The following is a 12,748-nucleotide window of genomic DNA, read 5'->3' as shown; positions in this document are numbered from 1 at the left end:
TGGTAAGCTGTCAAAGGTGAGTAGGAGCAGTATACTTTGCCTTTGGCCTTTCATCAACTGAAATGAGCTAGGCATGCATTTACTGTATATATTTGGCCTCCAATGTATCCATAGAATGAATGTGTTGGGCTGCTTACTACGTACTTTCATCTGAATGCAATCTGAATAATATTCCAGAGCAGTCACTGGTACCAGAATTATTTTTCCTTTAATGTTTCAGATATTTGTATCTTGGAAGGAATAAAAAATGAGCAGGGCACTGAATGCCTGTTAGGAAAGAAATTAAACTTACCTTTAAACCATCCTCCCAAAAACAAACTAGCATGAAACAAAATGGCTGCTATGATGCTTTTGAACTCAATAACCTTTATATCCACAATGTTTATTCCTTAGCATTTTACAATACTGTGAACACATGCTCTGTGCATCGTGTGAGAGTTCATGAGGGGATGTGAAAAATGTTATACTTACTTATTTGCAGCATTGAGTACTTCAGGCACAAAAAAGTCTTGACTGGGATTTTGTCTTTGATTTTGTGAATGTCTGGCTGTATGTTGCCCTCCACCCTACAGTATGTCTATGTTGTGTGTCTAGTCCTATGAAAAGAAAACTTACACTGAACCAGAAACTTGGCCAAACGTGGATTAGACTCATTCTTATCCTCCTCCTGTACACATACTGCACAACAAGGAGTGTAATAAATGTATTCAAGTAGTAAACTTTAAATGAGTTACTCTCTCGGTCAGTGTGAGTGATTCTGAACTTGTCTTTGGCCTCCATACAAAAATGATGATACACTGTTGTACACTTACAATATATACAGTATAAACTGCATTATGCATCCAAGTCTGTAGTGTGTGCGGGATTGAGAACATAAAGACTCACATTGAGCCACTATGCCGGCCAGAGCGGTCTTGAACTTGTCTTTGGCCTCTTCCATCTCCTTCTCATGCTGACTCTTCTCGCTCGTCAGCCGGCGGATGTGGCCGTTGGAGGACTGGATCATGGAGTAGAAGTTGTTGGCGTTCCTGCGATTGACTTCACCACGTTCCAACCAGGTCAAGAGCACACGCACTGCTTCAGCAAACTTGCCGTCATCTGGCCAAGAAGTGAGGACACAGAGAAATGAAGAGTTAGGTTCAATACAAGAAAGCAAAAATAAATGATTCCTGGTCATTATCAGGACACTTGGTGAAAGTAAAAAAAGATTACAAACCCGTGTAAAAGTGGACATTATAATCATATTCCATGTGAGGCAAGGCTGTAAATTGTGATCAAACAGCCCTGCTTTGTGACAGATAACAGATATTTAGAATAGTATAAAGGCAAATACAGGCAACTTTGAATAAATATAATTGCAAGCAATTTTTATTTTGTTGAGGGAAAAGTAGACAAAATAAAGTCAGGGTTAATGTGAGCAAGGTGACACTAAAAAAAGGTGAAAAATAACACCAAAGTAAACTGAAGAGAACAAGGACAGGAGAACAAAAATACATCTGTGCTATTAGATGAAAGGAAAAAAGAGAACTGTACATATGACAGACTGTCACACAATTGGTAACAAAGAACAACTTCACAGACCTCAATGACACCTGTGGGACATGGAGAAAGAAGTAAAAAGAGGGGATGAAACTCATTTAGAGGCAGTCTGGGTAAAAAGCTCCTCTGTGAGCTTCTTGTCATCAAAAGGACAAATTGGGTTTGGAGTACAGGAATATGGCACTGAAAAGAGCTAAACCCATTTTTCCCCCCTGGGTGGAAGATTCAGGAAAGAGTAAACCTAAATCTGCAGCAAATAGTCAGGATGTGTGTTTTCACAACAGCAGCCCAAAGTGATCAGAAACAAATCCTTGGCTACAACAGTTCTATACACCAGGGCCAGGGAAGGCAGAGCTAAAAAAGACACACGCAGATGGTAGAGAGGCAGAAAAGTCACAGCCATTTTGTTATCAGGCAACTGTGACTGAGACCTGGAAGTGTCACTGCTCATTAGTGAAACATGTTTATTCAGCCAGAAACTCGACGGAAAGCTGAGAAGAGGGGGAAAAGAGAGCGGAGAAGAGAAAATTTAAAGGATGAGCAGAGAAGAACAGAGAGAGCAGAGAGGGGAGTAGAGGAGAAAGGACAAGATAAGAGAGAGCAGCATGCTCTCAACAAATGTGTTAGAACATCAGAGAACTGCTTTGTCAGTTTCACCAGCTGCAGTTCAGGACCATTCCTGTGATGCCTTGGCTTGCATTGGTTGAGCACACAAATGGACAAGCAGTCACACACATACAAAACTACTCTTTTGCCTTATTCCCTACCCTATCAGTTTGTGGTTTGCATGAAGAACAATAGTGCCATGAGTGGATCCTATTTTTGCTAAGTGACAACTAGAATTTGTACTGTATTTGTAAATGCTGTCAAAGAAAATACTTTTCTTCTACATGTGTCAACTTTTTACGTCTTTACCAAGCTCTGCTTCTTATATTTGTGCTATCATATCATGCACATATTTTATTGTATATATTTAATCTTTTGCCATATCTACCAACCTTTGATCTTGTCTCCCAGCTGGCTGCACTCGTGCTCAGAGTAGTGGACGATGGGAGGAGGGGAGGGCGGCCGAAGGCGGTCCTCCTCCATCTTGCGCCGGTGCCTCTCCTCTCTCGCCAACATGCGCTGCCGACACTCCCACTCATAGAGGTCGTCTCTGGCCTGGGCGAAGTCCACATGGAGACGGCCAGTGTCTTTTTTGTCTGTGCTGGAGCCCAAGCGGACACGATAACCTGTGTGAGACAAAAAATAAATAAATAAATTTAAAAAAAATAAAAAACCAAAAAGAAAATATGATGGGAGAAGCAGGTGGGCCAGCGGGGAACTCACCAATTAAAATGAAGTAATCTGTCTGCTCAGACAGTTGATGTAATTTTCAAAGTGTGCAGGTGCGAAAATGCCCAACATTTTTTCAAGAGCACTTTTCTTGCTTTTTAGCCATGCTAGAAGCATGGCTCTGAAATATCTCAACAACTACTGGATGGATTGCCATGCAGTTTTGTACATGGTCCCCAGAGGATGAATCCTAATGACTTTTGTGATCCCCTGACTTTTCTTCTAGCGCCACCATATGATTCATATTTGTGGTTTTCAGTTAAATGTCTTATTTGACAAATTTGGTTTTTATTATTTTAAATTTGGTGCACACAGTCATGTCCCCCTCAGGATGAACAGTAAAATTTTGGTGATCCCCTGACTTTTCATGTAGCACCATCATCAGGTCAAATTTGGTTTATGACCAAATACCTGCAAAACTAATGGTATTCCCATCAGCCTCAGCTATACTGTGTGTTTAGAGCTAATTAGAAAATGCTAGTATGCTGACATGCTAAACGAAAATGGTGAATATGGTAAACATTATACTTGCTTAGCATCTGCATTGTGAGTACACTGACGTTAGCATTTAGATCAAAGCACTGCTGTACCTGAGTTCAGTCACACAAAGAAGATGGCTATAGCCTCTTAATCTTGTTATTAGATATTTGACAGTAGAGAGCAAGAAGAAAAACATCTGACAGTCACGGTTAAATGGTTTTAATAAACTATGCTCATTTTTCAGTGAATTTGCAAATATACTATATATGATAATCAGTAAAGTCTTACATCTCCTGGACTGCTCAGGTGAATTAGAAAACAGAATAGTTGAATGAGGGACACAGTGCATCTTTTTAAAATACAAATGAAATGAAAAACATGCCTCGAGGTGTGAATTTGAGCCAACTTAATAGCAACATAGGAAAAAAGGAGCAGGAGACTGAAAAGGTACACACATGAGCTTTACTATGTTGCAGGGTTTCTTTCTGGGCCAGTTGTGAGTCACTTTCCATCACCTTCCACAAAATGAATCTAGACCACTAGATAACAGAAACAAACCACTGAGCAAGCTCTTTATTAGGGTCTACCAACTATCTCTTTATCCTCGTCATCACCTATTTTGCTTGTTGTATCCCTTGATTTGAGAAGATATACTGTAGCTGTGGGGTTTTGAGGAGTACAGAAGGTCAGCATCCTTTTGTAAATAGATGAGAGAGACTTATGGAGGCCAATTACTTCTCTAGTGGCACTGAAAGACTACACCATCCCTCATTACCCCCTCTTCTCCTCACTACTTCCCTCTTATCCTCACGCTCTCCTTACTCAATTTTCACTAATGGCTGGTTGCAGATCTGAAGTGAAATCATGCCCATTTTGTGGTTTAATTGGTTGAAATGATGAGAGAGTGTGTTCAGTGTGAGGGTTTGGGTACACATGTGTCTGTGTGTGTGTTCCAGTTGGACACAGTAATGATGGCCAGTGTGATTCACTGTAAGGCCCAACACACTCATCACAGGAGAACGGGGGTAGTGGGTAGATGCCAGTACAAAAAGGAGAAGAAATGAGCACAAGTTCGGGGGTTTCTACCTCAGTCTGTTCTTTTTGCTTCAGGCTCCCAGTCTACCACTACTGCAATATTTCATATGAGGAGATCTCAGTGTGCTGGGGCTGCTGTAGTATGTGTCATTGCTGGGTACAGTGTTTCGCACAGGGTGTGTTTGTATGTGTGTGTGTGTGGGTGGGTGGGGGTATTATTTATGGGAAAACTACACAACTCTGTCATCTGGCTAATGTATGGGCCTCAACTCCTACATCTCACTGTAAGAATAGAGGCAGACAAAATCACAGGCTCTCTCATTCAAACTAATTCTCATAAAAACCCACACACACACACACACACACACACACACATTTGCACATGCATGAACACACACTTAATAATGCTGTGAATACTACTGAATTGAGTGCTAGGTTAAATGGGTTTTATGAAGTAGGAATATACGGCCAGCAGTTTGCACAGAGAGATTTAAGACGTCTGGGCTCTAGAAGCTGCTGTGAAAATGAAGATAAGAAACCATAAGCTGGTGTCATATAGTTAGTAGACGTGATTTTTTTGACTTAATGGTCATTTATATCTTCTGTTGTTTGAGCCTTTAGTAGGCTGTAGCAGAACTCTTATTATTCTCAACCACTGTGAGTGAGAACTGCCCGTTCTAAAAGTTAACCCAATATAGCTGTGAAGAGGGAGAAGCCACTGGTTCTGTATGCATTTTCCCCACTCTGAATTCCTTATTTCAAAATGTTCTTTTAATGATCTCCTTAACATAGAAATGGGAGTATCCTGAATAATTTAATGATCCTTTAGGTTTGTGGTGTGGCCACAAGTTTTAACTTTGTTTCTGAGAAATCATATTTTTAATGTAAGTTTGGCATGGCAGACGGCTCTAAATAATATAGTACCCATGAGCCTTGGCCACTGTTGCTATGGAGAGGAAGGAACGAATCAGAGCTGTAGTAAGTAAAAAATGTTTTGTTGTTGCAGTTATGAACAAAACACAACGCCATTGATGCTGAATTCATCCAAAATTTACCTATAATAATAATAATAATAATAAACTTTATTTATACAGCGCCTTTCAAAACACAGTTAAAGTGCTTTATAATAAAAAACAGAATACATTCAAAACAGAGAATAAAACAAACTAAAAGCCATAAAAACCAAACATAATAAAACACAGAGTAAAATGAACAAAAATGTCAACCAAAATCCCAAAGTGAATTAATTTAAGTTGCAGATTGTAAAATAATTTGTCTCAACAATTTAATCATGAGCTTTCACTCACAGTTAGCGGCTGTGATTGGATATGTCTTACGAAAATGCACCTTGGGAGTTTTTATGCACACAGGCTTGTACCTTCAACCTTTTATCAGGGAACCTGATATTTTCTGATGCAGTTGTTCTTTTGTCAACCGAGAGATTGCTCCAACTGTGACTCACATAACATTGTCTATGGGAAAAATGAATGCGAGTTTTACTTCCAGGGGCCCACTAGAAAACTACAGTGGTGTGAAAAAGTGTTTGCCCCCTTCCTGATTTCTTTTTTTTTTTTTGCATGTTTGTCACACTTAAATGTTTCAGATCATCAAACAATTTTAAAAATTAGTCAAAGAGAACACAAGTAAATACAAAATGCTGTTTTTAAATGAAGGTTGTTATTATTAAGGGAAAACAAAATCCAAACCTACATGGCCCTGTGTGAAATAGTGATTGGCCCCTAAACCTAATAACTGGTTGGGCCACCCTTAGCAGCAACAACATAGGACCATTAATTTTGGTCGGCCGGCCACTCCTGGGAAGGTTCACCACTGTTCCATGATTTCGCCATTTGTGGATAATGGTTCTCACTGTGGTTCACTGGAGTCCCAAAGCTTTAGAAATGGCTTTATAACCTTTTCCAGACTGATCGATCTCAATTACTTTCTTTCTCATTTGTTCCTGAATTTCTTTGGATCTCGGCATGATGTCACTTTGTCAGGCAGGTCCTATTTAAGTGATTTCTTGATTGAGAACAGGTGTGGCAGTAATCAGGCTTGGGTGTGGCTAGAGAAATTGAATTCAGGTGTGATAAACCACAGTTAAGTTATGTTTTAACAGGTGGGGCAATCACTTTTTCACACAGGGCCATGTAGGTTTGGATTTTGTTTTCCCTTAATAATAACAACCTTCATTTAAAAACAGCATTTTGTGTTTACTTGTGTTATCTTTGACTAATATTTAAAATTGTTTGATGATCTGAAACATTTAAGTGTGACAAACATGCAAAAAAAATAAGAAATCAGGAAGGAGGCAAACACTTTTTCACACCACTGTATCTATTCTCGCTTGGAATTTAGTGGCACTGGCACAAATACACTGAAATATTATACCAATAAGAACCTACACAATGAGTAAGAAGACAGTGTTAGAGTTATGACAGCCTACCTGACAGGAAGAGAGCCTTGTCCACAGTAAACTCTTCAGCAAATCTGATATGGCAGAAGTTTTTCTTGCTTTTGCGTATGGCGGTGATATCACCACACTGTCCGAAGACCTCCATGATGAGCTGCTCTGTGGCGTTCTCTGGCAGACCACCGACAAACACCGTCTTACACCCTGGAGGGCGGTCTCTTGTGGCTGGAGGGGGCAGGTCTGTTCAAAAGTAGCGGAACAAAGGAGAGAAAATACAGTTATGTATGGGTCTACCATCACTAGGTTGAAATATTAGATAGGGCTTAAAACCCCCCCCCAAAAAAACCTGAACGATGAAACTGTGCACTTGCATTTACGTAGATAATACAGCTGAAATACAAACAACTCAAGTAATGATTCAATGGTAAGACCATACGGTTTTGATTAAATAGTTGCTGGAAATAATTTTGGCAGACCTGAGGAGCAGGTCTGATTTCCTGCCTTTTGTTTTAACTCAAAAATAAATATGTATGCCTGTATGTATAGTCAATAGAAGAAAATCCAAATAACAACAGTGTTATGCTATCTGAACAGAGACATAAAAGAAGCAGCTGCTCACTTGTAGCTCCAATCCAAAAATGTATTTATTCAATTCTTACTTCAAATGCAGACATTTGAATAGCACTGATTCCAACAGGTTTAACAAATAACAAAAGCCTGGGTGTTTGCATTGTATAGTCTGCCTACCAGGTGTATCAATATATTAAACATGCACAGAAGTCAAAAATATAGACGAGAATATGATGGAACTGAAAGCCACCCATACAAACAGAAACTGACTTAGTCAGTCTTATTACAAACAATAAAAAAGATCCATCAAAAAAATTTAAGGAAAGATTTGGAAGAGGAAAAAGTGGCACTCCATTAACTGCAAAAAGGAGACTCTCATGATAAAGCATCCAATCCCCACATACTGATTGAGTAAGAAAAAACAAATAATATCCAGAAGGTATAAATGACAAATAAATCCCAAAAATGACCTGAGGTCGAACTCCACATTCAGGTTGAAGAATAAGGGCCAGGTCACATCAACAGAAGAAGAAAAATTCTGTCTATAATACATTTAAAGACCACATTCTGGAGCATGATGCTTCAAAATTCAATTAAGTCATATTTAAAACATAGCACTTACGACCTAAAAAATGCTAAAGCTTAATGCATGAATAATGGTAACTTAGAGCAATATGCTCAGATTGTTTTTTGTTAGATAAATGTTAATATCAAACCTTTAAATGCACGAAAATGAAATACTTTTGGCCACAAAGTGATTGCAAATCCTCTCATGTGGAAGGTCCCTTGCATTGCAGAAATCACTTATTCAACACAGATGAGTGTTGACTGATCTAATCTCCAATAGATCAAGCTTCTCATCCATGATGAATGTGATTAGCGGGGTCTATGAGGAGTGGCCCAGCTAATCAGTGGAACGCTGAGGATGATGAATTTCCGGATGTCTGCTAGAAAAGGCTTTGCAATCACTGTAGATGCACCCACCCCTGTAGAGATCGATACGCTGAAAACAACTGGGGTTGAGCGTGGTTGGATACCTGAGGTGTATCACGAGGGCCTGGTTGATCATCACCAAGTGGAATAATTCAGATTATCTTGAGGTGTTATTCAAGTGTAATCCACAGGATTTCAAGGGTGAGTGCGGTAATACAGACTTTGCATCACATTTCTCTCACTGCCAAACAGAAAAACATTCTAAATATGGTGGTAAACCTCTGGTACTCAACAGAAAAGTCCGTCCTATATAACAAACAGTTGTTAAAGAAAGTAGAGTCCATTCTGTCTGACAGCTCCTATATCTTGCCTTCTGGTTCCCTTTTTTAGACTCCCATCAGCCAAAACAAACATATATAAATTACTTACTGCCCTCTGCCAGCTCTCAACTAAACTGTGAGGAAAAGCAGACCCATTCAGGACCCAAATTCTCATAATTATAATAATGATTAGAATAAATATAGTAAATGTAATTAAAAGTATTTATATAAAAATATAACTTGGGCTCTAAATGTACTGCTCCATCTTCACTCCAACCCTCAACTGTAGTACAAGATTTGGGTAGTAAAAGAAAGAATGAGATCATGATACTAACAGCTGACATGAGGTTTCTCAGCAGGGTGGCTGGTCTCATTCTACATGACAAAGTAAGGAGCTCAGCAATTTGGGAAGACATCAGTATTGAGACGGTATCGCTGCTTCGCCTTTTGTGGAGGCAGCTGTCGTTAGGGCTCCTATTAAAGATGTCGCCTAATAGTATGGAAATAAATAAACCAACCAACTGGAATACATATTTTACAAAAAGAAAAATATTCATGTCATGTCAAGCAGTGAAAACACTGCAATCCAAAGTCAGTTTTCTTCTGGCTAAAAAGATTTATCAGGTCATAATCCCCCTGCTGTCGGAGTTCCTTGTACTCTCATGCAGTACTCTGAACACACACACACACACTGCTTATACCTCCCTCTGCCTCTTTAAAAGTTACCGGTAAAGCAAAATATTGACTGAAGTTTCCTTCCTTGACCTCCAGAGTTGGCGGATTAAACTAGTTTTGAGGTGAGAGGGACAGAAAAAGTAAAAAGGTGGTGCAGAAAAAGCTTGCGATAGCAAGAAAAAGCTTTGTTGGCAGATGCAACAAAGAATTCCAAATTAACTGACCTTTTCGGCCCACGAGTGGCTGATGGTGGTGATGGGGGGAGCAATGAGGACAGAGAAAGGAGATCAGTTGCTGCGCAGCAGTAACCTAATCTGTCATGTTGTAAATTAAATAAAAATTGTTTAATTTTGCAGTAGAAAGTTTGGGTTATTTGCTTCAGTCGGGTAATTGGTTAGTATCTAACAACAGTTTGCAGGAGTGAGATAATTTGCTATCCTCTCGGCTACCTTCTGTGCTACTAAACTCCACTGTTCAGCACACTGGGACTTTTTATGCAAATGCACAAGATTTAGATGAACTATTCTTGATTTCCTATTTGAATTACAATAACATGATATCATACAATTTATTGAAGCATGTGTGAACAGTATAAGTGATTGCATTTTTTTATGCAAATGAAAAACAGGTGAACATGAGGCAGAGAAAGACGGAGAATGGAGGGAGCAGCTTTTGGAGGATCCACTGCAAATAATAACATGCGGGTGCAGATGCCAGACAGACATTACAAAAGTAATTTTGTGTCCAAATTCTAACTCAATATGTGTGTCCCTTTGAGTAATTGTGAGATGAACGCTTCAAGGTCGCTAATCTTAAAATGCAGACAGAGAAACAGAGTGGAGAGAGGAAGAGAGGGTGGATCCAGGGTCCAGGGTAAGACAAAAAGAAATGAATAAGCAGGAGGTAGAGACCAGGTATTGACAGGTTAGGAAGAGAATGTAGACTTTTTGAAAACTATATTAAATTATATGATGATTCTAATATTTGGTCCAACTTATTTGCATATATTGAGGATCAAAATATTAGAAAGAACTAATAATATAATGCAATAAAATACAAATACACAGCAAGCTACCCGAAATTACCACAGAATTGAATCCGTTGTATTGGACTGAATTTTATTCTTGTACAAGATTTTCTATTTTTCCTGCACAACTATTGTATGTTTTGAATCTTGGTAAATTAGCAGACTGTATTTGGAGATATTATGTATCTTTGGTTGATTAATAAGCTGGTTGATGTGCTTTTATTCTGACATGTTACTTTGGATAAATATGGTGGCTGCTGTACAGCAAATACACAGGCTGATTCTCAGTCCAGCCCCGTCCCACAGGCCTGCTGTCTGTGTGGCCACCCACTGGTCTGCTATACTAACACAGGCCATCACCATCCATCACCTCGACTGGCTAAACACCCTTTTATGGTCCGAGGGGATGCCACAGAGAGGAGGCTTCAACTCTCGAAGGAATGTTATTCAGAAGATAAACTGCTTTTACACACACTCAAGTATACATGTTTAGTTCATTCACATCACACATGAACAAACAAAAGGCATGAACCTGCACACATGAAGATTTATCAAACTGAGAAATAGACACCACTGTCAGTACGCTAGGACTTCCCTATCCTATTTGTCAGGTTTTCGTTAGAGCCTTGGTTGACTGATGAATATAGATTTTTTTAGTTACTTTTTTAGGTGTTTTTATTTAAAACTACTTGTTAACTTATTAGTCATTACTAAAAATGACATCCATTAAACCACAATAATATTTATTTTACTTAAGACAACCTTCTGCATGACTGCATTTATCTGCTGAGGAACAATAATGCTGAAAATAAACAAAAACAAATGCCACTACTGTGAGTTGGGCATCCATCTTCATTCAGGTTCAAGTGAGTGTGCAGATGTGTGCATATGTAACACTGGGACACACTGCCAGTATCCTCAAAGCTCAAAAGAATGTTTAATCTTTCCTTAAAGGTAATTATGAAATATCTCACAGACTGCCTTCAGACGTTTGAAAGACAAAGAGACAGACAACACAGAGTTTGATGTCAAAGATGATTATCAAAGTGAGTCCACAGGTTCTAATGTTGAGCATAAAGTCTTTGCAAAGCATTTAGAAAAACAATTGGTACTACGCCACTTTAGCACAAGATAGCTAAGTGGGAAGAAGTGGAAGTGGAGAAGGTGAAAGAGGGGTTAAGGCTAAATGGGGAGGGTTTGACTGAAGAAAAGGGAGAAGGATGCAACAAGAAAAGAGCTTGATGAGGATGCACACTGATGGTAAAGGTTAAGCACACTGAGGTGATAGAAGAAGAGGGAGAGCACAAGAGCTGGGGGAGGGCTGCAGGGTTATTGTTGCTCAGCTACAGGTCAGTGAGAGGGGATGCTGCACGTGGTGTCAGGTTCAGTGTGTGCAGCTAGAGGGTAATGACTACTTGTGATGGACACCATATGCAACCTTGTTGCATAGACACAAGCTCTTTGTCTGTGATATTTGCAAAAAGCCTGAATGCAGCTAGCATCAATGCTTGTTTCCCTTTGTTCCTCGCATACTGTATAACCCTCCAAACCATCTGCATCCCTAAAGTGGAAAACACACTGTCACCGCAGCGTGGCATATAACAAGTGTCAAGTGCCTTCCCTAGCACCAATATGAAGTGCTGCACTGCAACGCGTCAACAACTGGCTCTGCTCATCCATTGATCTACACCATAGACTGTATATATGATATATAGTCAATGATCCACACTTGCAACAGCAAGAGGTGAGGAGAGGAAGTCAATGGGAGCCGGGATGTAGCCTACAAGGAAGCGAGTGGAGTTTATTTGTTTATTGAATTTTTGGCTTGTAGATATAGGCACAAGTGAAATAGTTAAAACTACAGTGGAAAGCAAGCAACAAACTAGTAAATAACGTCTGAAGTTGGGCCAACATCATATTGAAATACAAAACAGCTTTTTTTTTGGGAGTTGTACATAGAAAATAATAGGGGTGGCTGTTTTGACGTGTGCCGTTCGGTGGCGGTGTGTTTTGGCTTTAATAAATCTCTGGTTCAGACAGAGCAATACTTCTCAATTCTAAAGCCAATGGGGCTATTGTACCACTGATCTCTGTATTATTCAAAATTATTACAACTCAATGCCGTAGTATAGTCCAACTATTTTGGAGTTTTCTTAACCTTCTATGATAGTAAACTGATTATCTTTGGATTGTGGACTGTTAGTCGGACAAAACAAGACCTTTCAAGATTTTAAAAGAAATTTCACTTTTAGTGTGTGCCTATTTGATCAAGTGATTGTGTAGGCTTTGTTCCTATTGGTGGAAAATACCCAGTAAGGTAGTCTATCCATCTATCAATTTTCCACTGCTTTCTGCAGGTCCAGGTTGCATTGACTGCAGAGGTTCAAACCAAACATATCCCAGATGTCCTTCTCTCCAGCC

The 12,748-nt window shown here is 39.4% G+C and overlaps 1 protein-coding gene across 6 annotated transcripts in view; it reads right to left on the bottom strand.

Annotated features, from left to right (window-relative positions):
• enox2 (ecto-NOX disulfide-thiol exchanger 2) overlaps nucleotides 1-12,748 on the bottom strand; it is a 168,463-nt gene that overhangs the window by 26,699 nt on the left and 129,016 nt on the right. For all 6 annotated transcript variants that reach the window (XM_044205606.1, XM_044205605.1, XM_044205609.1 and 3 more), the window contains 3 exons: nucleotides 6,836-7,042; nucleotides 2,538-2,771; nucleotides 886-1,098 (listed from right to left, as the gene is read on the bottom strand). In XM_044205606.1, the coding sequence (XP_044061541.1) occupies nucleotides 886-1,098; nucleotides 2,538-2,771; nucleotides 6,836-7,042 (654 nt within the window). The remainder of the gene's footprint in view (nucleotides 1-885; nucleotides 1,099-2,537; nucleotides 2,772-6,835; nucleotides 7,043-12,748) is intronic.

Source organism: Siniperca chuatsi, linkage group LG8, assembly GCF_020085105.1.
Source record: "Siniperca chuatsi isolate FFG_IHB_CAS linkage group LG8, ASM2008510v1, whole genome shotgun sequence".
In the NCBI taxonomy this organism is placed as follows: domain Eukaryota; kingdom Metazoa; phylum Chordata; class Actinopteri; order Centrarchiformes; family Sinipercidae; genus Siniperca; species Siniperca chuatsi.
This window is presented reverse-complemented; position numbering and strand designations above follow the sequence as displayed.